This window comes from Salvelinus namaycush, chromosome 19 (assembly GCF_016432855.1).
Source record: "Salvelinus namaycush isolate Seneca chromosome 19, SaNama_1.0, whole genome shotgun sequence".
Classification (NCBI taxonomy): domain Eukaryota; kingdom Metazoa; phylum Chordata; class Actinopteri; order Salmoniformes; family Salmonidae; genus Salvelinus; species Salvelinus namaycush.
This window is the reverse complement of record NC_052325.1, coordinates 29053884-29080560: the sequence shown is the minus strand read 5'-3', so window position 1 is coordinate 29080560 and position 26677 is coordinate 29053884. Positions and strand designations below refer to the sequence as shown.

General features: G+C 44.1%; 1 protein-coding gene across 1 annotated transcript; it reads right to left on the bottom strand.

The window, feature by feature from the left end:
• Positions 1–5119: 5119 nt before the first annotated feature.
• LOC120063972 (matrix-remodeling-associated protein 5-like) lies at positions 5120–25682 on the bottom strand. The gene is made up of 11 exons (XM_039014281.1): positions 25495–25682; positions 25198–25327; positions 24732–24970; positions 24434–24585; positions 15082–15318; positions 13582–14778; positions 11542–12168; positions 10414–10701; positions 9470–10251; positions 9216–9358; positions 5120–7286 (listed from the first exon to the last, which is right to left on the bottom strand). Exons 1-11 carry the CDS (start codon positions 25680–25682, stop codon positions 5120–5122), a joined length of 6150 nt encoding a protein of 2049 aa, XP_038870209.1.
• Between the last annotated feature and the right edge of the window lie 995 nt (positions 25683–26677).

Genomic DNA, 26677 nt, shown 5'->3' with positions numbered 1-26677 from the left:
GTGACCATGGGTTACTGTCTCTGATATTGGAGATGTGACCATGGGTTACTGTCTCTGATATTGGAGATGTGACCATGGGTTACTGTCTCTGATATTGGAGATGTGACCATGGGTTACTGTCTCTGATATTGGAGATGTGACCATGGGTTACTGTCTCTGATATTGGAGATGTGACCATGGGTTACTGTCTCTGATATTGGAGATGTGACCATGGGTTACTGTCTCTGATATTGGAGATGTGACCATGGGTTACTGTCTCTGATATTGGAGATGTGACCATGGGTTACTGTCTCTGATATTGGAGATGTGACCATGGGTTACTGTCTCTGATATTGGAGATGTGACCATGGGTTACTGTCTGCTGTTCCCCAGGAAATCATAATGTATGTTATGGGGGTGATATGGTCTATATTTTTTTTGCAGTAGATGAAATATGTTGGTTACTCACCCCATTTTTTAAGAGATCTATATTGTCGTAAATGTCATACATGATTATCAAATGCGCATTTAGATCTATAGATGTTTTAAGTTGTCCAGTGGTAATGTCAGAGACGTGCAGTATTCCATCTGTAATCCAGTATATTGTAAAAGCTGCAGGCTGTATCTAGTAACTTCGGCCCTCTGTCCAGGGGGGAAGTTTCTCCAGTTGTCTCCAGATGTTTCTATAGAGCAGAGGGGACAACAGTGATACAGTAATAACTAGCAGAGCCATGACACACGCACACACACACACACACACACACACACACACACTCACACACACACACACACACACACACACACACACACACACACACACACACACACACACACACACACACACACACACACACCCTCACACTCACACTCACACTCACACTCACACACACACTCACGGTAATACTACAGTAATAACTCCCAGAGGGCATCCCAGCCTGGACTGAACCAGATCTCGCTTTAGCCACTCGCTGAGTCACAAATGGACCTCATCCATCTGCGTTCTCATCCTACAGCCCGGTCACATATCTAACCCTCTTCAACTAGACTGAAAAGGAATCCCCTAACTCACCCATCTCCCCTTAAACTAACCCATCTCCTCCTAACTAATCCATATCCTAAACTAACCCATCTCCTTTTAACTAATACATCTCCTTAACTAATCAATTTCCTCCTAAACTAACTAATTTCCTCCTAAACTAACCCATCTCTTTCTAAACTAACCCATCTCCTCCTAACTAACCCATCTCCTCCGAAACTAACCCATCTCCTCCTAAACTAACCCATTTCCTCCTCACTAACCCATCTCTTCCTAAACTAAGTGTTAGAAGTTTAGATGGTGGTGATGGTGTTGTCTGGCCCATTCAGTGAGAACCCAGTGTGCTGCTCTCCCCATACCAGAACAATGTGCACGCACACAGACATACGCTCACATGGACGTACCCACTACACTCCGCACAGTCCAGCACTGGGAGACATCGGGGTCAGGGAGGGTACGGAATCATCCACCTCAATCAGACACAAGGATAGGCAGGACCAGGTCTCACTGGGCACTGCACTTCATGACAGCATTTCTCCTAAGCCATCCCGCTCCCCCACCTTCAACCCTCTCACTCCTCTGTTTTGGTATCAGTGCTATATGGGATTCAATAGACTTTGGTATGTTTGAATTGTTTCAGTCATCGTCTGGGTTCCCATGGTGACTGAGTCATGACTTTCATCCACCTGAATTGATTTTCTTACATCTACATTAGTCATGTCAACAGACCCTTCCCATCAGATACGTAGATAAGTGAGACATATTGTCCATAGGTGAAATAACATTGCTCTATTATTATAATGCAGCTGCAGTGTCCTGTGAGAGGAATACAGATAGCGATTTTTGATAAAGATTTTAGACTGTTTGTTATAAAGAAAATGTCTCTATAATACTAGTGTAATGGAATTAATACCTGTCTAACAAGAGAGTAATGGAGTTGATACCTGTCTAATAAGAGAGTCATGGAGTTGATAAATGTCTAATAAGAGAGTAATGAAGCTGATACCTGTCTAATAAGAGAGTCATGGAGTTGATAAATGTCTAATAAGAGAGTAATGAAGTTGATACCTGTCTAATAAGAGAGTCATGGAGTTGATAAATGTCTAATAAGAGAGTCATGGAGTTGATAAATGTCTAATAAGAGAGTCATGGAGTTGATAAATGTCTAATAAGAGAGTCATGGAGTTGATAAATGTCTAATAAGAGAGTCATGGAGTTGATAAATGTCTAATAAGAGAGTCATGGAGTTGATAAATGTCTAATAAGAGAGTCATGGAGTTGATAAATGTCTAATAAGAGAGTCATGGAGTTGATAAATGTCTAATAAGAGAGTAATGAAGTTGATACCTGTCTAATAAGAGAGTCATGGAGTTGATAAATGTCTAATAAAAGAGTAATGGAGTTGACACATGCCTAATAGGAGAGTAATGGAGTTTATTCATGTCTAATAAGAGGGTAATGGAGTTGATACCTGTCTAATAAGAGAGTAATTTAATTAATACATGTCTAATAAGAGAGTAATGGAGTTGATAAATGTTTAATAAGAGAGTAATGGAGTTTATACATGTCTAATAAGAGAGTCATGGAGTTGATACCTGTCTAATAAGAGAGTAATGGAGTTGATACCGTCTAATAAGAGAGTAATGGAATGAATACATGTCTAATAAGAGAGTAATGGAGTTGATACCTGTCTAATAAGAGAGTAATTTAATTAATACATGTCTAATAAGAGAGTAATGGAGTTGTTACCTGTCTAATAAGAGAGTAATTTAATTAATACATGTCTAATAAGAGAGTAATGGAGTTGTTACCTGTCTAATAAGAGAGTAATTTAATTAATACATGTCTAATAAGAGAGCAATGGAGTTGATGCCTGTTTAATAAGAGAGTAATGGAATTAATACATGGCTAATAAGAGAGTAATGGAGTTGATACATGTCTAATAAGAGAGTAATTTAATTAATACATGTCTAATAAGAGAGTAATGGACTTGATACCTGTCTAATAAGAGAGTAATGGAGTTGATACCTGTCTAATAAGAGAGTCATGGAGTTGATACATGTCTAATAAGAGAGTAATTGAGTTGATACATGTCTAATAAGAGAGTAATGGAGTTGATACCTGTCTAATAAGAGAGTAAATTAATTAATACATGTCTAATAAGAGAGTCATGGACTTGATACCTGTCTAATAAGAGAGTCATTGAATTAATACATGTCTAATAAGAGAGTAATGGAGTTGATAAATGTATAATAAGAGAGTAATGGAGTTGATACCTGTCTAATAAGAGAGTAATGGAATTAATACATGTCTAATAAGAGAGTAATGGAGTTGATGGATGTCTAATAAGAGAGTAATGAGTTGATTCATGTCTAATAAGAGAGTAATGGAGTTGATACCTGTCTAATAAGAGAGTCATGGAGTTGATACATGTCTAATAAGAGAGTAATTGAGTTGATACCTGTCTAATAAGAGAGTAATGGAGTTGATGCATGTCTAATAAGAGAGTAATGGACTTGATACCTGTCTAATAAGAGAGTCATGGAGTTGATACATGTCTAATAAGAGAGTAATTGAGTTGATACATGTCTGTTAAGAGAGTAATGGAGTTGATACCCGTCTAATAAGAGAGTAATTTAATTAATACATGTCTAATAAGAGAGTAATGGAGTTGATAAATGTTTAATAAGAGAGTAATGGAGTTGATACATGTCTAATAAGAGAGTAATTGAGTTGATAAATGTTTAATAAGAGAGTCATGGAGTTGATACATGTCTAATAAGAGAGTAATTGAGTTGATACATGTCTAATAAGAGAGTAATGGAGTTGATACCTGTCTAATAAGAGAGTAATGGAGTTGATAAATGTTTAATAAGAGAGTCATGGAGTTGATACATGTCTAATAAGAGAGTAATTGAGTTGATACATGTCTAATAAGAGAGTAATGGAGTTGATACCTGTCTAATAAGAGAGTAATGGAGGAAGCAACTGTTTTGGAAAATGGACTCCCCGGGAAGTGTTAGTGTGATGATGTCATAAGCACGACTTATCTGTCCTTAAGACCCATTTCCTGTTTTTTTCTGCTGAGGGTCATGGGATACAAAGCCTGATGTTCAACAAACAAACACAGTTTCTGTCCCAACCACGTTTTGATGAGCAGACTGAATTCCTTTTCTCTTTTATTTATCAAATAAAGCAGTTGAAAATAAAGCATAATTTAAAAAGGCTATTGAGAGATGAGATATACAGTACATCTCTCTCTTTATGACAAGAGGCACAACATAACAACTTTACATCACAGTCTTTACAGACAAATAATTTAAACTAAATGAAAACATCAAAGGAGTGTTTATAAAAACATGAATGATATCAGCTTTCACATGGATATTACACATACTTGATGTAACACTGGAGCCACACAAAAATCTATGTTACTCTATATGAAACATATGTAATTACTACAAATACCATTTTCAAAGACTTGGTAACTGTTGTGTTTATTTGACATGATCTGGGACGTATGTACAGCCTATGACTGGAAGAGTGGTCGAGGTTGCAGAGTTGGAGAGCTGCAGACACAGAGAGCTGCAGACACAGAGTGCTGCAGACACAGAGAGCTGCAGACACAGAGAGCTGCAGACACAGAGAGCTGCAGACACAGAGAGCTGCAGACTCCTGAGGCTCCACAGAACTATCACTGGAGCAGTTCTGTGACCACTATCAAACATTTTCTCTGCTCAACAGTACACAACTATAAAACAAGATAAATAGGGCAGCTTTAAGATATTAAGGAGGTAAAGGTTGACATAAACATACAGGTTGTGATACAGAGCTGAATGTGTTGTATTGCATGACGTGTGTTTTGAGAGCTGATGTTCTTAAAGCCTGGTATAGTTTGTGTTGACACTTATTTATTGATGATGGATGCTGGTGCTTCTCAGCTGCTGATTTCTTGTACATCTTTAACACACTCTGGCTGTAAGATGCATGTGTTTGTTTTTATCTCTATTTACAATCTTTAATCAACACCGTCTTTAGTTGAACAGTATTTTCTGCACTCAACTTTGCAGTTTCTTTGGGCAAAAATGATGTGTGTGTGTTCTGTTAGATCACATGTAGATAAGACGCCTTGGTGTCAGTTCCGATGACGTTCCGTGCAGAACAACGGTAGAACCCTGTGTCTCTGATGGTCGGGTTCTGGATCACCAGGGAACCATGGGGACTCAGGTACCGGTTGCCATAGAGACGGGCCTGACCTGTGACCCTGAGCTGGGATTGGTCCGGCATCTCCCAGGTGATGGTCGCTCTGGGGGTTGCTATGACGTAGCAGGTTAGCTGAACGGCAACACCAGGACGGGTGTAGGTGAGGGGAGGGGGTCCGTTGATGATGCGAGGGGGGTAGGCGATGACAATCACTGGAACTGTCAGGATAGACGATGTGTCCTGATTGGTGGATCGGCAGGAGTAGGTCCCCCTGTCAAACACAGATACCTGCTGCACCATCAGAGTCCCGTCATCCAGGACTGAGTACCGACCCGTCCCTGCCGCCTGGCCTCGAGACACGACCACCCCGCTGGGCAACTTCCAGGTCAGAGACTCTGTCTGGCTGGAGCCCTGACTGGGGCTGTCTGTCTGGGGGCAGGGTAGCTGTAGATTGTCTCCGTTGATGATGCTGACCAGAGAGCCTGATATGCTGGTGACCACAGGCTTCCTTTCCAGGACAACACTCCTCCCTGCCTCTGGCACTGGGCCTCTTGGGTGAGGTGTGTCCCCTTGGACTGGGACTCCTGGCAGAGGGTTCTCAGTGCTGACTGGGCCTCCTAAGTGAGGTTTCTCATTGGTGACTGGGCCTGTAGGGCGAGGTGTCTCCTGGCGAGATTTATCTGTGGTCACTGGGCCTCTGGGGTGAGGTGTCTCCTCTCTGTCTGGGCCTCCTGAGCGAAGTTTCTCTCTGCTGACTGTGACTACTGGACGAGGTTGTTCTGTGCTAACTGGGCCTACTGGGCGAGGTTGCTCTGTACTAACTGGGCCTACTGGGCAAGGTTTCTCGGTGGTCACTGGGTCTCTGGAGTGAGGTGTGTCCTTTGTGTCTGAGACCTCCAGGTGTACCATTATCCGAGCCTCACCCCTCTCGCCACGATTGACACACACCAGCATGCCGGAGTCGCTTGCCCTCACCCCCCTCAGCTCCAGGGTTCCATTGCGGTGCACGGTGAGTCTGCTGCCATAGTAGGGCACCGGGAGAACCCCATTACCGGGCAGCAACCAGGCCAGGCGGGGGAGAGGGAAGCCCTGGGATGGACATGGCAGAAGAACTGTCTGGCCTCTAACTGCTGAGACCCTTTGGTCCCCTACTTTACTGTCTCCATTATTACTGACACAATTACCTGCACTGACCCTATGATCCCTCCCTGCAGACTGACTGATGGAGATCACAGCACTCAGTCCACTACCACTAACAACAGCTATCTGTCTGTCTGCCCCATTGATCCCACCCCCAGCCCCATTGAGTGTGAAGCTGGGTGGTGTCACCATCACCTCCACCCCCATCACCTTGCTCCTCTCCCCAGCAACATTGCTGGCTCGGCAGGTGTAGTTTCCTCCGTCAGCCCCTCTAGCCCCCTGGATCACCAAGGACCCGTCTTGCTGCACCACAACCGGACCTGAGCCTTCCACTGGGAGGACACGATTCATTGGAGAGAGCCATGTGATCGTAGGGACAGGCTCTCCTTTAGCCCCACAGTTCAGAGCCACTACGCCCCCTTGTTGCACCTTGATGACCTCATATTTGGTACTGGGGAAGGAGGGAGGTGAGGCGAGGACTTTGACCATCACACTCATAGTGTCCCTCCCCCCATGGTTCTCAGCGTGGCAGACATACTCCCCCTCCTCCCCCATCCCCACCGAGGGGAGGAACAGTGTTCCATTGTCAAAAACCACCAGTCGCCGGCTGCGCCTCCCTCTCTCTTCCACCTGCAACAGGACACTTTTCACTGAGGTTCCATCCGGGAGGCTCCATCTTACCGCGGGGTCGGGCTGGCCGGTCGCCAGACAGTCTACCTTTAGAGCTGCTCCGTACAATACCACTTTCTGATTTGATGGCTGCTTTGGCTCAATCTTAGCAGGCTTTGTTGCCACGGTGACCTGGAGGAAGCGGAAGTCGTCAGCCATCTTATTTCGCGCGACACATAAATAGTCCCCCCCGTCTTTCTCCGTCACGGACTGGATATACAGCGTTCCATTACTGTGCACCTTCATCCTCTTGTCAAAACTGGAAATACAACACAGAGAGGATAAGGTTAGATAAGCACAAGACACAGACACTGAGTGGACAAAACATTAGGAACAACTGCTCTTTCCATGACAGTAGCTAGGTTTCCTTCCGTCACGGCAACAGATTTTCATGCGATTATTCTAGAATCTGCACTAAGAAAATATGTAAATTTTCCCACCAGTGGCATGGACTTGTTGCGGAGAGAAAGTTTTCATGTACCAAATCAACATCTAAAGTTCAATGTGTTTCCATCGCATTTTCAACTCTTTGTCACAAAAACTGTTGCCTTAAATAGCAAATGTGTCAACTCTGGTCTCATCACATGCGCTCCAGCCAACAGTTCGCAGTTACAGTGTGGGTAGGCTGTGTGGGTTGGCTCGTCTACATGATGAGATTATTATGGATAAGAGCAAGAATATTTTTGTTTGTCAAATGGCAGTCAAGGATCGATCATCTTGTCACCGGAATAAGAACCTCGAAATTTATTGGAAAGGAGCGTCAAGATCACCGTGCAATTTTACCACCCTGTGAAGTTCATAAGTTATTTTATCTGTAGCCTAATAAACTGCATGGTTTCCAGAGTCGTAGTGGGAGGACCTCACACCATATCATTGCATGACTCCAAATTTACCTCAATATGATGGTTATTCTACCGCCATTTACTGCACAATTAATTTTACAGACACAAAAAGATCCCACCATGTCGAACAAACAAATTATCTGTCTGCATTTATACAATTACACCGGACCTTCCTTTCCATCACAGCTGTCGTGATTTTGTTTTTATATGACTTTACTTGCATAAAAACTGTCGATGGAAACTTGGTTATAGACTGACCAGGTGAATCCAGGTGAAAACTATGATCCCTTATTGATGTCACTTGTTAAATCTAGTGTAGATGAAGGGGAGGAGACAGGTTAAAGAAGGATTTTAAGCCTTGAGACATGCATTGTGTATGTTTTCCATTCAGAGTGTGAATAGGCAAGAACAGATTTAAGTGCCTTTGAACAGGGTATGGTAGTAGGTGCCATGCGCACCGGTTTGAGTGTGTCAAGTACTGCAACGCTGCTGTTTTTTTCACACTCAACAGTTTCCCAAATGTTCCACCACCCAAAGGACATCCAGCCAACTTGACACAACTGTGGGAAGCATTGGAATTGAGGCTGTTCTGAGGGCAAAAGGGTGTGCAACTCAATATTAGGAAGGTGTTCCTAATGTTTTGTACAAACTAGACCAGGAATGGGCAACTTTGATGGGGGTGGAGGCCACAAAAAACTGAACTCCTCATGAGGGACTGCAGTGGCTCGCGAGTCTGCGTACCCACATCAATACCCACACATGCAGTCAGAGATGGCCCAAGCCTTTTAACAGCGGAGAGAAGTTTTGGAGTTCATTTCCTGCAATTCCACACATTTTGCCCTGGGGCATGTGTGTGAGAAAATATTGCAGTTTTAAAACAAGTTTGCTGCAATTCTAAACATTTTGCCATGAGGTGGAGAGAAGATTTAGCAATTTTTTTACTAACTTCATGCAATTATACACATTTTTCCATGAGGCGTAGAGAAAATGTTTCTGTTTTACAGCTAATTTCCTGCAATTATACACATTTTGCTATAGGGCGGACATAAATGTTTGCAGTTTTTTATATTATATCTGGGTGAGAGTGACTAAAAAAATCAATGGGGGCCACGGTTGGTAATTCAACTATGTAAACTACAAGTTTAGATATCAGGCTAGACTAACTTACCAATCTACAAATATTTAGCTGACGAGCTAATTGAGTGACTGTCAGTGACTGACATAATAAGAGAAAAACTCCTAATGCACAACCACATTTCAAAATTGCACCTTGTGCATTCTACTATAAGGGGGGCGGTCCTGGACTCGATTAAAAAGATTGGTAATCAATAAGGACAAACACGCACCTGTAGCGAGCATCCACTAGTTTCTTGCCAGGTACCCTCCAGACCACTCTAGGCTCTGGGTTGCCGGTTGCTGAACAGTAAAGGAGCAGAGATTCACCATATATGACTATAGAACTGGATGGAGAGGTGGAGAGGATCCTAGCCTTACTGAGGGGGGAGGAGGGTGGGAGGGGAGGGTTAAGGACGGGGGAGGAGGGGGGAAGATCAAATGTACTGTTAATGGAAGAGAAGGTAATTTTATCCATGGAGACAACTTCTCCTCCTCCTCCATCTCCAGTCACCTCCACCCTCACCGTCCTCTTATCCCCGCCCACCGCATTAGTCGCCAGGCACTCGTAGCTCCCAGAGTCCTTAGTGGCTAGCTTGCGTATCAGCAAGGTGGCATTGGGGAGGACAAACAGGTTCCCGTTGAGGAATTGAGAGGGGAACAGAAATGTGCCGTCAGGGGTCCTCCAGCGGATGGAGGGAGCGGGAGCTCCCCGGGCAGAGCATTGGGCGTAGAGAGGCAAACCAGCGGGCCGGGTTACCCTCTCCTCTCTGGGCTCCTGGATGGCTGGAGGAAGAGAGGACACATGGAGTCGGACTGACAGACTGCCAGCCCCCGCTAGGTTGGAGGCCACACAGCGATACAGTCCTCTGTCTGCTGGGCCGGCCACCAAGATACGCAGAGTACCATTAGGGAATATAGACACCCGGGGGTGAGTGCCAAGGGCAGGGTTGGGGTTAGGGTCGGGGGTTAGGACGGAGCGGTCAGGTAGCACCCAGGATAGCAGAGGAACCGGCACCCCCTGAGCCCGACACTCTAACCTCACCTCACCCCCCTGGTGCACCGTTGCATCTCTGTGGTTGGGTAGCTGAATGCGGGGTGGGCGGGACCAGACCTCCAGGGTCACCATGGCACGGTCCAGGCCCACAGAGTTCTGTGCGCTGCAGATATATGTCCCTCGGTCCTGGACCTGCACGCTCCGGATGAGAAAGGTTCCGTTGGGTAGGACCTGGAAACGCTCTGCCTTGTAGTCCACTGACATCACAGCTCCTGGGACAGACAGAAATACATATTGAGTGGCGTATTGTGTGTAAGTGTGGCAATAGTGAATGTATTGAGTAACGTGTGGGTATGACAAAGTACATGTTGTGTATATGTGAGTGGCAGTAGCATGTATTGTGTGTATAACTGAGAGTAGTGTGTGTAGCGTACCTGTGGAGACCTTGGTCCAGGTGATTGTTGGAGGAGGCTGTCCAATGGCCTCGCAGGGCAGGAGGGCATCAATCTCAGCTGGGACAGACATGGGGCGCATGTGAGGGGGAGCGATACGGGGCTGGACACGCAAGACGGAGGTCTGAGGGGGGTGTTGGGCAGTCACACTATGGGCTGGAGACGCGGGAGGGGAATGAGGAAGGGTGGACTCAGGGTTGAGTCCAGCCTGACTGTCTGTGGTGGGTGTGGAGGTCTTTGGGGAGCTGGAGAGAGCTCTGGTGGTGGGGACTGCAGAGGAAGGGGTCTCTAAAATGTCTGGGAGAAAAAGTTTGGGCTTGATAGGGTGTGGTAGAGAGGGTGTGTGTTTTATAGCGTGTTTTATAGGGGGTGGAGTTTGAAGTGGAGTTCTTACTGGGTCAGGCCTAGTGATGACATAGGGGTGCCGGCTGCTGGAGTGTTGTGAGTAGATGGGGTAAGATGGGGGGCGGTAGCGACTACCATGTGAGTCTGGGATAGAGTTTACTCCTGGGTTCCTCCAGACTATTGTACTAGTAAGAGTGGTAGTAGTAGTGGGAATAGTATTTGTAGAAATAGTGGTAGTAGTTGTAGGAATAGTAGTGGTAGTTGTAGAAACAGTAGTTGTAGGTATAGTAGTAATAGTTGTAGGTATAGTGGTAGTAGTTGTAGGTATAGTGGTAGTAGTTGTAGGTATAGTGGTAGTAGTTGTAGGTATAGTGGTAGTAGTTGTAGGTATAGTGGTAGTAGTTGTAGGTATAGTGCTAGTAGTTGTAGGTATAGTGGTAGTAGTTGTAGGTATAGTGGTAGTAGTTGTAGGTATAGTGGTAGTAGTTGTAGGTATAGTTATAGTGGTAGTTCTTCTAATAAAGGTGATGACTGTAGAGGGGGTGATGGCTGAAGCAGTGATAGCTGCTGTATTAGCTGTAGTTGGGGGCAGTAGTTGTTTTGTAGATGAAAAAGAGCTGTCTATTTCTGACTCTGGCTGTCTCTCCTCTGGTTCATCAGATGCTAGATAGACTGGTTCTATCTTATTGGGTTCTTCTTCAGTGATTGGGTAAAGTGGTTCTATCTCACTGGGTTCTTCATCAGTTGCTGGTGGTTCTATCTCACTTGGTTCTTCATCAGTTGCTGGTGGTTCTATCTCACTGGGTTCTTCATCAGTTGCTGGTGGTCCTATCTCACTGGGTTCTTCATCAGTTGCTGGTGGTTCTATCTCACTGGGTTCTTCATCAGTTGTTGGTGGCTCTATCTCACTGGGTTCTTCTTCATCAGTTGCTGGTGGTTCTATCTCACTGGGTTCTTCTTCATCAGTTGCTGGTGGGTTTTTTTCACTGGGTTCTTCTTCATCAGTTGTTGGTGGCTCTATCTCACTGGGTTCTTCCTCAGTTTCTGGGTAGAGTGGTTCTATCTCACTGGGTTCTTCATCAGTTGTTGGTGGCTCTATCTCACTGGGTTCTTCTTCATCAGTTGCTGGTGGTTCTATCTCACTGAGTTCTTCCTCAGTTTCTGGGTAGAGTGGTTCTATCTTACTGGGTTCTTCTTCATCAGTTGCTGGTGGTTCTATCTCACTGCGTTCTTTTTCAGTTGCTGGTGGTTCTATCTCACTGGGTTCTTCTTCATCAGTCGCTGGTGGTCCTATCTCACTGGGTTCTTCCTTAGTTTCTGGGTAGAGTGGTTCTATCTCACTGGATTCTATCTCACTGGGTTCTTTCTCAGTACCAGTAGGTGTTGTTCCACCTGGTGTGGTTCCAGACCGAGGGGTAGTTGCTTTGATATCCTCTGGGTTGTGTTGGTTGAAGACAGATGGATCCTGCTCTTTTGGAGTGGCCCCGACCTGACCCTCTGTTATAGCATAACTCAGTTTTTCTGTGTGACTGTGAGTGACTGTGGGTGTATGTTTGCCTGTGTGTGTGCTAGTGTCTGTGCGTGTGTGTGTGATAGTCGTTTGGGACCTGTCAGGGAGCCGAGCAGCAGTGTTTGTTAAGTGAGTCACCCTGTCTGTGTATGTCTGGGGCGAAGGGGGCGAGGCAGGAAGGGAGGCAGGGGGGGAGACAGATGTGCTTGATGGAGCAGTGATCCTAGTTAAGGATGGAGTAGTAGTAGTAGTAGTAGTAGTAGTAGTAGTAGTAGTAGTAGTAGTAGTGCTTATAGTAATGGTTGTAGCAGGTGCTGTCCGTTTCCTGGGCTTTGTAAGTGCTGCTCTGGTGGTAGTGGGACTTAGGGTATTCTGGAGAGGGGAGGTTGGACCTGGGGCGCTTTGGCGGGGCATGGGTCGTCCTCTGAGTCTGTTGATGCGTCTCCTCTGGCCAGGCCTATTGCTGGCATTCCAGGGGCTTCTGGGTCGCAAAGGAACAGAGTTGGAGAACATTACCTTTCCAGAGTTTGTTGTTCCTGTCCTCTCCCCCTCACCTGTAGTCCTTACAGGGATAACACTCTGTCTCCTTTCCTCTGTGCTAGTGTAATTGACATTGGAGGTTGGCTTTGTGCTTTTAAGAGAACCCTCTGTCTCTGTTTCTGTCTCTGTGTCTGTGTCTGTGTTTGACTTAGGGTTCTGGGGGAAGTTATTGCTCGGATCTGAAGTGTTTGGTGTCTCTGGGGTCACTCTATCCTTTGTTAGCAGATCTGGGATTAGTGATGTATGGATGGCGTTTAACCGCTCTTCCTGTAGACTGGGGACATTTATGGAAGAACTCTTTGAGGTATCAGCCTCTGAGTCCAATACAAGACGTTGATCAGAGTTTCTTCCCACACTTACCTCTGGTGTGCTGTTTGGTAATGTGGTGTCTGTATGTATTCTGGTTGTCTGTGTTTTAGTTGTCTGTATTCTCTCTGTCTGTATTCTGTCTGGCTGTGTGCTACTTGGCTGTGTGCTGCCTGGCTTTCTTCTGGTTGTATGTCTGCTGTCTGGCTGTGTACTTTCTGGCTGTGTGCTGCCTGGATTTGTTCTGGTTGTGTGATTGCTTTCTATATGTCTGCTATCTGTCTGTATTCTGGTTGACTGTGCTCTAGTTGGGTTTGAGGTGGTTGTCTGTGCTTCAATTGGGGTTGAGGTGGTTGTCTGTGCTTCAGTTGGGACTGAGGTGGTAGTATGTGCTCTTGTTGGGGGTGGTACATACAAGGAGTCTGTGATTTTTGGGGCAGTCCTTTCACGTATCTTAGTCAGCAGGTCGGCCCATTTCTGAGGGTCTATTTTGTGCTTGGCCAGGTTAAAGTTCCGCCGTCCCTCCAACCTGTTCCTCCTCTGCTCCACAGGGAAGCCTCTCCTCAAGGGCTTCTTGCCCTTTTGGGGTGGTCTGCTTCCCTCCATCCTCACCATGTGGGATCTGATGGGGGGACGCCATGTCCTGTTGTAACCTGCCCTGGTGGGCAGTATGTTCTCCCCCTCATCATCTCCTGAGCCCCCCTCTTCAATCTCCTCACCCCGTAGAGGGGCTCGTACCCTGTTGGACACCCCCGCCACAGATTGTGGCCTCATGGGATATCTCATACGTGATGAGGTGTCAGAAGGACGCGGGGTGAGCGTCAGTCTGGTGGAGAGAGAGTCAGCACCGTACTGGTTCACCGCTACACACCGGTACAGGCCTGCATCTCCCAGCGCAGGGATGGGAAGAGACAGGGTACCGTTGGCCAAGACATTCATCCCTGACTCATCCTTTCTCCTCCCCTCGTTCCTACTCCCTATCACTCTCCCGCCAGGAAGAACCCAATTCACCTCAACCCTCGGTGTACCAGAGGCCTCGCACGGCAGACTGACAGGGTCTCCAACCAATCCAGTCACAGCAGGGCCTAGCTCCTCCCCTGGGGGAGGATTGGATGATTCTACCACCGCCAGACGGAGGGGGAGAACGTCAACATCTCCCCCCGCCCGGGCCACGCAATAGTACAGTCCAGCATCAGAGTGATCCACTCTCTGCAGGACCAGCCCCTGGCCAGACACCCGGACCCTACCATCTGAGCTGCGGTAGGGAGAGGAGACTGTTGAACCATCTGGGAAAACCCATTGGAGCCTGTGGTCTCCAGAGCTTAGGTCTCCAATAGAGCTGAGGACAGGGCAGGGCAGGTGGATCTGTCTCTCTGCAGCTGCAGTAAAAGCTGTGTGGGTGTGGTTGGTCTGGATGAGGACCCAGGAGTGTGGGGATGGGGGGTCTGGGGGGGCAGACACCAGGGTGGACAGGGTCAGTTTAACCATGTGGGTGCTGGACTGAGCTCTGTTGAGCTCTAGACTGACATGGGGCTGCAGTAACCAGGCAGGCTGGGCTTGAATACTGGCCCTGACCCCTGTATGGTAGTAGCCCTCCTTCTCTGCTGTCTGTCTGTACCTGAAGGACAAGAAAGGACCGATTTGATCTATGTTTTGGGGTTACAACAAAATTGTACAGGTAAAGAGGAAAATAACACAGGAATGTGTCTTGTGTATTTCTGTATTTTCATACCTGTAGGCAAGTCTTGGGGCTTTACTCAACATTATTTCTCTTTGAAGCCTGACAGGCGTCTCACTGTAGTAGGCCAGCAGCCTCCACAGCCTCTCATAGCCGTGCCCATCCACCCCACAGTCCAGGGAGAGGGAGAGGGAGAGGGAGAGGGGGATGGAGGAGGAGGAAAGGTGTGGTGGGGTAATGTCAGGAGTCTGTGAGGAGTGTGTGATGTTACACTTCAGATCAACGGCATTCCCCTGTTGGTCGGACATCCCCAGGGAGGCGTTGCCTAAAGCCTCTCTAAAGGTTTCTATTGGTTGAACTTCGCCATCCTCCTGAGATGAGGTTCTGGGATTGGTGGAGATGACAGGCGAGGTGCAGGATAGGTCTTTCTGCTGCAAAAGGCCACGACCCTTCATGTGTTTGGGTGAGGCACAGACCGGGCACTGCGGCCCTGGACATTTCAACACCCCTAAGAGAGAAGAGAAGAATCAGTATTTCCTCACCCAAATAAGCATCCCAATTCCATTGTTTCTGATTGAGACTCTGTAGGTAGCAGTGGAGGCTCCTCAGAGGAAGAAGAGGAGGACCATAAATATTAAAATTGTAAAACATTAAAAAAGTTATCAGTTTTAGATAAAACTATACTCAATATATTCACGTCACCAAATAATTGATTAAAACACACTGTTTTGCAATGAAGGTCTACAGTAGCCTCAACAGCACTCTCTAGGGTAGCACCATGGTGTAGCCAGAGGACAGCTAGCTTCCATCCTCCTCTGGGTACATTGACTTCAATACAAAACCTAGGAGGCTCATGGTTCTCACCCCTTTCCATAGACTTACACTGTAATTATGACAACTTCCAGAGGACATCCTCCAACCTATCAGAACTCTTGCAGCATGAACTGACATGTTGTCCATCCAATCAAAGGATCAGAGAATTAATCTAGTACTGAAAGCATAAGCTACAGCTAGCTAGCCTTGCAGTGCATAAAAAGTGGTGAGTAGTTGACTCAAAGAGAGACAAAGACAATAGTTGATAAAGACAAATTAATTTATTCCAAAACTAAGGAGAAGCAAGAGAGAGATAGAGATTTTGTTTTTTTTATTACTTTGTTTCACTTACTTAGCTGCAAATGTAGCTAGCTAGTTTAGACTACTCCAACACCCTACTCAAACAGAAGGATGCTATGTTAGCTAGCTGGCTATGATTATCGAACACAACACTGGAACTCTTCCAAGTCAAGGTAAGCTTTTGGTTTTACTAATTTATTGCCACTGGGGCCCGCCGGTGTAAGTGCTAAACTGCTTACTGACTGTAAACTGTAACGTTACTTCATGATTGTAGCATGTTTACTAATGCATTAGGTCTATTAGCTATGTTGACTATGGCGTTTCTATAGGTAATATGGGGACAACGATGTAAGCTGTGTGTAGCGGTTATGATGTGGTTTGGCTTGGAAAGATTTTTTCACCTGGTCACATATAGCTGATGTGTTGTGCATTGAAGTCCACAAGCAAAGGGAAAGGGTGAGAGGAGGAGAGCGCATAGATGCGAGAAGGAATACAACGAGAATGCTATGAAAGTGAACTGTGTTTACACGTGATCAGGGGTGTATTCCTTTTTTTATTTTATTTTTTTATTTCACCTTTATTTAACCAGGTAGACCAACTGCGACCTGGCCAAGATAAAGCAAAGCAGCGCGACAAAAAGAACAGCACAGCGTTACACATGGGACAAACAGACATACAGTCAATAACACAATAGAAAAAGGACATTCCACCGATTCTGTTGAAAAACGTTTCTTAAACTGAAGCAAACGGAACGAAACGGGGATAAACATACCTGAATTTGTCCAATAGAAACTCTCGTTTGCAACTGTTGGACTAATGATTTCAACCTAGATCAGCTAGATGCAGGCAAGAGTGTACAAGGCGGTATTGAATATGTCACTGTCTGTCCATGTGTCACTGTGTGCTATGTTGTAAACTTTCAGTCATAGGCTAAGTTGTACCAACCTCATGATGGGTAAAGGGAAAATTTGAGTTTCATGTAGTAGCCTAAACCTATCGCTGTTACATTGAACTCGGTGAATGGAATATGAATGACAGTCATCCAATATGCTGTAATAGAAATAAGGCTATGCTCATGAATACATTTTTTTTGACCTTCCTCATCTTAAACGGCACCAACCGCCACTGGTAGGTAGGGATGTGCATCTATCCCTTTCATGAAGATTCAATATGTATTGTCACGCCTACTCCTGCTCCCTCCCTCTGGCGCTCTACATCACCAGTCTACTAACCACCGGTCCTGGCAACCCACATTGCGCACACCTGCTCCCCATCGTTACGCACACCTGGACTTCATCACCACCCTGATTACTTTCCCTTCATATAGTCCTCAGTAGCCTCTGTAATCAGGGAGTATTGGTTACATTCAGTACGCTTCTCCTGTTTTGCATTATTTTCATGATTATTAAACTCACCTTCTGCACCTGCTTCCTGCGTATACGTTACACATATGTAGATACATGGGCTCTGATATGGTACATTTTACATACACTGGTTGGAGTCATTTAAACTCATTTTAAAACCACTCCACAAATTTCTTGTTAACAAACTATAGTTTTGGCAAGTCGGTTAGGACATCTACTTTGTGCATGACACAAGTCATTTTTCCAACAATTGTTTACAGACAGATTATTTCACTTATAATTCACTGTATCACAATTCCAGTGGGTCAGAAGTTTCCATACACTAATTTGACTGTGCCTTTAAACAGCTTGGAAAATATTTCAGATAAGGATGTCTTTAGGCTTTAGAAGCTTCTGATAGGCTAATTGACATAATTTGAGTCAATTGGAGGTGTACCCATGGATGTATTTCAAGGCCTACCTTCAAACTAAGTGCCTCTTCGCTTCACATCATGGGAAAATCAAAAGAAATCAGCCAAGACATCAGAAAAAAATTGGAGACCGCCACAAGTCTGGTTCATCCTTGGGAGCAATTTCCAAACACCTGAAGGTACCACCTTCATCTGTACAAACAATAGCACCCAAGTATAAACACCATGGGACCACGCAGCCGTCATACCGCTCAGGAAGGAGACACGTTCTGTCTCCTAGAGATGAACGTACTTTGGTGCGAAAAGTACAAATCAATCCCAGAACAACAGCAAAGGACCCTGTGAAGATGCTGGAGGAAACAGGTACAAAAGTATCTATATCCACAGTAAAACGAGTCCTACAAAGTCAAGGTATTGGAGTGGCCATCACAAAACCCTGACCTCAATCCTAGGGAAAATGTGTGGGCAGAACTGAAAAAGCGTGTGCTAACAAGGAGGCCTACAAACCTGACTCAGTTACACCATCTCTGTCAGGAGGAATGGGCCAAAATTCACCCAACTTATTGTGGGAAGCTTGTGGAAGGCTACCCGAAACGTTTGACCCAAGTTAAACAATTTAAAGGCAATGCTACCAAATACTAATTGAGTGTATGTAAACTTCTCACCCACTGGGAATGTGATGAAAGAAATAAACGCTGAAATAAATAATTCTCTCTACTATTATTCTGACATTTCACATTCTTAAAATGAAGTGGTGATCCTAACTGACCTAAAACAGGGAATTTTTTCTAGAATTAAATGTCAGGAATTGTGAAAAACTGAGTTTAAATGTACTTGGCTAAGGTAAATGTAAACTTCTGACTTCAACTGTATATACAGCATTAGTTAAATAGGATGGCATTGACTAAAATACAGTCTACATATGAAATTAGTAAAACAGTAAACATTGTCAAAGTGACCAGTGTTCCATTATTAAAGTTACCAAATATTCCATGTCTATGTACATTGTACAGCAGCTGTTGTTCTCAGGGCATGGGCTGGGTGGGTGTGTATCCTTTATTTCTCTGTTCCAGCTCTGACTCTCTCTCTCTCTATCTGAGATGTCTTTGTTGTAGATACAGTGCATTCAGAAAGTATTCAGACCCCTTCTCTTTTTCCACATTTTGTTACGTTACAGACTTATTCTAAAACGGATGAAATTATATTTTTCCTCATCAATCTACAGACAATACCCCATCATGACAAAGTGAAAACAGGTTTTTAGAAAACAAAAATACCTTTTTTACATAAGTATTCAGACCCTTTGCTATGAGACTCAAAATTGAGTTCAGGTGCATCCTGTTTCCATTGATCGTCCTTGAGATGTTTCTACAACTTGATTGGAGTCCACCTGTGGTAAATTCAATTGATTGGACATGATTTGGAAAAGCACACACCTGCCTATATAAGGTCCCACAGTTGACAGTGCATGTCAGAGCAAAAACCAAGCCATGAGGTCGAAGGAATTGTCCGTAGAGCTCCGAGACAGGATTGTGTCGAGGGACAGATCTTGGGTAGGGTAACAAAAAATGTCTGCAGCATTGAAGGTCAGCAAGAACACAGTGGCCTCCATCATTCTTAAATGGAAGAAGTTTTGAACCAAAAAGACTCTTCCTAGAGCAGGCTGCCCGGCCAAACTGAGCAATCGGGGGAGAAGGGCCTTGGTCAGGGAGGTGACCAAGAACCCGATGGTCTCTCTGACAGAGCTCCGGAGTTCTTCTGTGGAGATGGGAGGACCTTCCAGAAGGACAACCATCTCTGCAGCACTCCACCAATCAGACCTTTATGGTAGAGTGGCCAGACGGAAGCCACTCTTCAGTAAAACGCACATGACAGCCTGCTTGGAGTTTGCCAAAAGCCACCTAAAGGACTCTCAGACCACAAGAAACAAGATTCTCTGGTCTGATGGAACCAAGATTGAACTCTTTGGCCTGAATGCCAAGCGTCACGTCTGGAGGAAACCTGGCACCATCCCTACGGTGAAGAATAGTGGTGGCAGCATCATGCTGTGGGGATGTTTTTCAACGGCAGGGACTGGGAGATGAGTCAGGATCAAGGGAAAGATGAACAGAGCAAAGTACAGAGAGATTCTTGATGAAAACCTTCTCCAGAGCGCTCAGGACCTCAGACTGGGGCGAAGGTTCACCTTCCAACAGGACAATGACCCTAAGCACACAGCCAAGACAACGCAGGAGTGGCTTCGGGACAAGTCTCTGAATGTCCTTGAGTGGCCCAGCTAGAGGTCGGACTTGAACCCAATCAAACATCTCTGGAGACAACTGAAAATAGCTGTACAGCGACGCTTCCCATCCAACCTGACAGAGCTTGAGAGGATCTGCAGAGAAGAATGAGAGAAACTCCCCAAATACAGGTGTGCCAAGCTTGTAGCATCATACCCAAGAAGAATTCAGGCTGTAATTGATGCCACAGGTGCTTCAACAAAGTACTGATTAAATGGTCTGAATACTTATGTAAATGTGATATTTCAGTTTTTATTTTATTTATAAACTTGCAAAAAATTCTAAACCTGTTTTTGCTTTTTCATTATGGGGTATTGTGTGTAGATTGATGAGAAGAAAAAAAACGATTTAATCAATTTTGGACTAAGGCTGTAACGTAACAAAATGTGTTAATAGGTCAAGGGGTCTGAATACTTTCAGAAAGCACCGTATATGAGGTTAACACCAAAACTGCTGCTGGAATTCATATTAGTGTCTGACTGTCTGGCCTGCATTCTGTAATGCCATGATGTCAACAGCACAGAGCAGAGTACTGGCACAGAAAGTATGGTCTCATTTCGCTTTGAGGTGTTTCTGGGTATCGTCTGAATTAGTAGTTTGTGATTAGTTCATATTGGGCATGGTCCGAATATGGGGTCAGGTGTGTGTGTGTGTGTGTGTGTGTGTGTGTGTGTGTGTGTGTGTGTGTGTGTGTGTGTGTGTGTGTGTGTGTGTGTGTGTGTGTGTGTGTGTGTGTGTGTGTGTGTGTGTGTGTGTGCGCGTGTGCGCGTGTGCGCAAATGATGTATATGTCTGTGGTGTATGTAGGCCCCAGAGCTGAGCCCCCGACTTTTGATCTGAAATCACCATCACCCACTAATTAATTTGTCATTTTTGCAGATTAAAATGTTAGAGCTAGTAATGTATCAATATTTATCTTAAAAATGTGCTATGACATAGCCAATGAATATATAGCACAACTTTGGATTTCACCCCCAACTCATCGTTTGGAAGTTTTGACTGAGCTTCTCTTCTTCTCCTGCTTCCACCATGCAACGCAGGTATCACATGTGTAGCAAAAGTGATTGCTGTCCTCTTTATGAATTTATCAACTTTACCTTGTATATCTAATAATGACCATATATACTGATTGTTTTAAAAAACTACCAAAACTTGATGATGGTGAACCTGAACAATCAAAATAAAATCGAATGTAAACCCCGATCAGCATGTAGCCTACCTATAGCCTGATGAGAGTTGTGTTTCTCCGGCGGTATCTTAGGCTACTTTAAACCTGGACCATTTTCAATAGCACATGTAATAAAAATAAGCAAGCAAATTACATTGGCTGTTACTCAACTAATAAAGCCTAATATTGCAAAAGCCATTTTGCATAAATTTGAATGCTGAAGGTGACGTGCAATTGTGCCAGATCATGGCCTACCTCTCATTGGTCAGCGCACATAGCTGCGCACAGCACGCAGTTTGACTAGGCTACTGATATTGCCTGGGGTTTTTCGGCATGGAAAATTACTTGTAGATCAATGACTGTCAACATAATTACATGCTTAGTTTGACACTGAAGGAGAGGACACAGTTGGGTCATTCCATGTGATTTTATCAAGCCATGACACCCACCATCTGATATTGTTCTGAAATCGTTTATGTAGTTAGAAACAGATAAGATCTGAATTCCTGAAACATCTTCTTTTTTTTATAAAAAAAAGAAAGAAACTAAGCTAATTGATTGTACCCAAATTAGCCATTTTAATTGATATGATTCATATAATCTTCAATAAATATAGTAACTAACATCATATTTCCACCATATTTCTTCATAACAATGAGTAAGACATGAGGAATCCCACCCCAATAACCACTATACAGTATCAGTTCTCTATGTCTGACAAGTAGTATGGCGCTGTTGCTTGGAGTATTGCTTCTTTAACCTTTATAATGTACTCCCTGTGAATCTGGTGATGTTTTCTTCCCCTGTTCAGAGAAATTACCCAAATCGCTTGCATTCTATACCATAAATGAGTGTGAAAGTATCAAAGATTAGCCCACTAGATGAGGCTGTTCCTGCTACTGCCACCATCTCCTTTAATCAATTTTGATGGTCTCTTGTGTTAATTAAATCGACCACAACCTTTTCTTTGCAACTTTGGGTAGAAAACCAAAAGCTCATGATGAAAATAAATGGTGTGGTCATCCTCACAATTCAAACCAGTCCTCCATGAAAGCAATTAAGCTTGTCCTTCTCTTAGACTTAACTTATGTCCAGGAAACGGCCCCTCTGTGTATGGTTTATTTCCTTAAAAAAGGTCTGGATTAGTTAGACCATTCCTGGTGATTGGCGAACAAGCAAACCATTAGGCTACAGCAGTTCTAATGGTTTCAATATTATGGTCTCTAATGGTCTTCAATGGTAAAATTCCCAAACACACACTGTATAGTGTTTTGCAATGGTAATGGTATCAGGTTGGGTTTAATGGAACATTTCACTAATCACACTACATATAGAGATGTTTTCTTTTCATTTTATTAAAAAACCTATGACTGCCATGCAATGGTTTATAATTGTATTATTTTATTAGGGTTGTCACAACATTTTAATCACTAGCCCAATTCTCCATCAAAGTTTTGAGCTTGTAGGAAAAGTCTTCACATGAGAATTGCACCATATGGAAAGCCCTCTCAAAGAGCTGCCATTGTTTGGACTATTCGAGGAGAGTTGGGTTTAAGCATTAGGTTGCTAAGTGAAGGACAAACTGAATTACTTTCATGGAGGACTGGCTTGACCACACAATTGACCACACAATTTATTTTCATAATGAGCAAAAAGCTATTGGTTTTCTACCCAAAGTTGCAAAGAAAAGTAGGTGTTCCATTTAATAAATCAGCGAAATGGATAAAAGGGTGTGGTGGCCGTAGCAGGAACAGCAGCATTTAGTGAGCAAAACTAGGTACTTTCACATTCATTTATGGTAAAGAATACAAGCGACTTCAATGGCTAATTTCTTTGAACAGGGGAAAAAAACATCACCTGATTCACAGGGAATACAAGGTTGAAGAAGCAATACTCCAAGCAGCAGCTCCATACTACTTGTCAGACATAGAGAACTGATACTGTATACTGGTTGTTAGGATGGGATTAAGTTCTATATTTATTGAAGAGAATATGAATCAGAGGAGAATGGTGGGAGGGGTTATAGGATGATGGGCTCATAGTAATGTCTGGAATGGAACAATGAAATGGAGTTAAACATGTGGTTTCCATACGTTTGATACCGTTCCATTAATTCCATTCCAGCCCTTACAATGAGCCCATCCTCCCATAGCTTATCTTACCAGCCTCCTCTGAAATGAATCTTTCAATTAAAATTGCCAATGTGGGTGCAAGCAATTACCTTAATTTCTCAGAGATCAAATTATATTTAAACAAAATAATGCTTCAGGAATGCTACTCTTCTCTTTCTAACCAAAATGCTTTCAGAACAATCTGAGAGGGTGAGTGTTGAAATCCTCTTTCTTGTGCTTTTGGAGGTGGAATGAAGTCATTTGAGCAACATTTGTTACATTGGGATCGGTTTGGGGCATAGACGTGGGAAGTAGGGGTGCTGAGGTTAATGCAGCACCCACTAAAAAATCGTAATAAAAAAAATATACAGTTGAAGTCGGAAGTTTACATACACTTAGGTTGGAGTCATTAAAACTCGTTTTTCAACCACTCCACAAATTTCTTGTTAATTAACAAACTATAGTTTTGGCAAGTCGGTTAGGACATCTACTTTATGCATGACACAAGTAATTTTTCCAACAATTGTTTACAGACAGATTATTTCACTTATAATTCACTGTATCACCATTCCATTGGGTCAGAAGTTTACATACACTAAGTTGACTGTGCCTTTAAACGGCTTGGAAAATTCCAGAAAATGATGTCATGGCTTTAGAAGCTTCTGATAGGCTAATTGACATCATTCGAGTCAATTGGAGGTGTACCTGTGTACCATATACTAATTGAGTGTATGTAAACTTCTGACCCACTGGGAATGTGATGAAAGAAATAAAAGCTGAAATAAATCATTCTCTCTACTATTTATTCTGACATTTCACAATCTTAAAATCAAGTGGTGATCCTAACTGACCTAAGACTGGGAATTTTTACCAGGATTAATGTCAGGAATTGTGAAAAACTGAGTTTAATGTATTTGGCTAAGGTGTATGTAAACTTCCAACTTCAACTGTATATATTTATATATTTAAAAAACACTTAAATACTAGCTTGCTTTAACTAGTCCTATATTAGCGGACCGATATAGCCATCTGTAGCGTATCAATATAGACGTCTGTAGCACCCCCCATCCTCAAGCATCTTCCCACGGGCTGATATGACCGGGGACTGATGTATATTTGTGAATGTTTCATCCCTAAGACTCTGTGTAGGATTAGGGGTTAGTGTAGTGTGATAGGCACCTGGGTGAGAGATGCTCCAGGCCTGCATCCAAGCCATGCTGCAATCGCAGGTCCAAGGGTTGGCCTGCAGAGCCAGGGACTCCAGAAGAGGGGCAGTCCTCAGTGTGTCTCTAGGCAGGATAGTCAGACTGTTGTTGGACACATCCAGATGCCTTGGGAGAGGAGGGGGATAGCCCAGTCACAAATGACACCCTATTCCCTAAACAGTGCACTACTCTTGTGCACTACTGTTAGGTGTGACCTAAGACTAAGAGTGAATAGATTAATAAATGCACAATTAAGGCACACGAAAACCCACCTGAGGGTAGAGTAGCAGAATGTCTGCAGTAGGAATAGAGTGCAGAAGGCCTGTGGGTGCAGCTGGTGGAGCCGGTTCCCCTGCAGTCGGATCAGTCTGAGGTTGGGGAGGCGGAGCAGGGCCTGGGGGTGCAGGAACTGCAGCTGGTTGTGATCCAGGTGGAGGCGCAGTAGTGAGGACAGGCCTGAGAAGCTCTCTGCTGAGATCTCCCTCAGCTTGTTATAACTTAGCTTCAGGACCTGGGGGAAAGAAATGCATGGAGCAATGAATGAATGATCATTGAAAATACATGGTATAAACCCTTCCAGTTATAAACAACAATACATACGCATCAATGTGAGTCAAAGGAACACAAAAACACAATAGCAGGCTGTGTCTAAGCTCAATAGAACTATGGACATTTGCATCCAATCATTAGCTCCATCGACCCCTCTCCTCTCCATGTCAACTCTATAAGCCTCAGTACCTGAAGGGAGGACAGATCTTGGAACACTCGGTCAGGAATCTCACGGATGTCATTCCCATGAAGCATCAGCAGCTCCAGCCTCCTCAGACCAGCCAATGAGCTGTCTGGGATCCTGCTGATACTGTTGAACCTTTCAAATACCAGAGAGAAACAGCATCAGCCAAAGGAATGTGTGTGTGTGTGTGTGTGTGTGTGTGTGTGTGTGTGTGTGTGTGTGTGTGTTTGTGTGTGTGTGTGTGTGTGTGTGTGTGTGTGTGTGTGTGTGTGTGTGTGTGTGTATTTTTGCGCAAGCCTTACCCTAGGTTGATGTGTAGTGTATGTTGCGGTAGAAGCTGTGGTATGGTGAGCAGGGACCTAAAGGTGCAGTGTAGTTCAGTGGGCTGGTAGCAGGAGCAGGGCCGAGGGCAGGCACCACCAGGAGACACCAGGGTCACTAACACCACCACCACCACATACAGAGACACACCACACACACTGGGAGCCATCTTCAATAGGAGGGACCCTCACTGCCAATATAGAAATATTTACAGTACCAGTCAAAAGTTTGACACACCTACTCATTCAACGGTTTTTCTTTATTTTTACTATTTTCTACATTGTAGAATAATAGTGAAGACATCAAAACTATGAAATAACACTCATCAGACCAATGACAAGAGTGTGCAAAGCCGTCATCAATGCAAATGGTGGCTATTGTCCAGTGTACTAGAGGGCTTGATGGCACTGACACACACAGCACTGACACACATTCTCAAGGCTTGTGCTGACATTCCCGTGGAAATTAGCCTACAGTCTGTCTGGTTCTTCTAACGTCCTGACCAGCAGTGAAAACGACCACGCTATCTTTGACATTGTTCTGACATTTCAAGGTATGTGAAAAAATGTCAACAGTTGTTCACAAAGGAGAAGCATGAGCTATCTAAAGTACTGAGGTAAAGACAGTTTCAGGTTGGATATTCGGCAGATATTCGCCTGTAGTTTTCCTTACATCCACCAACAGCAGTTAGGGACCGTCAACATAGTGACAAATCAAATGTATTCAAATTTCAATAGCTATTTAACCATTACTCCTAGAACTTTCAAAACTGGTTCTAGCTATCCCAATGGCATAGACATACATTGCACACATTTATTTTTTTGTCGATTTACATCTTGCACTACTTGAAATTATTTATTTACATTTTTGAATTTCAATAGCTCATTGGTCATATGACCTACTGGACTCAAACAAGGTTCAGAATGTCCACTGACTACCCTTCTATATTGCACACCCTTAAGTTTGTCCATTCATCTCACATGTTTTTACGTGAATTTTTTTAAATGTAAAATTTCAATAGCTCCTTGGTCATGTGACCTAATGACTTCAAACAAGGTTCAGTATGTCCACTGACTACCCTTCTATATTGCACACCCTTTAGTTAGTCCATTTTCGTCTCACAAGATTTTACATAAATTTTTCTAAATTTAAAATTTCAATAGC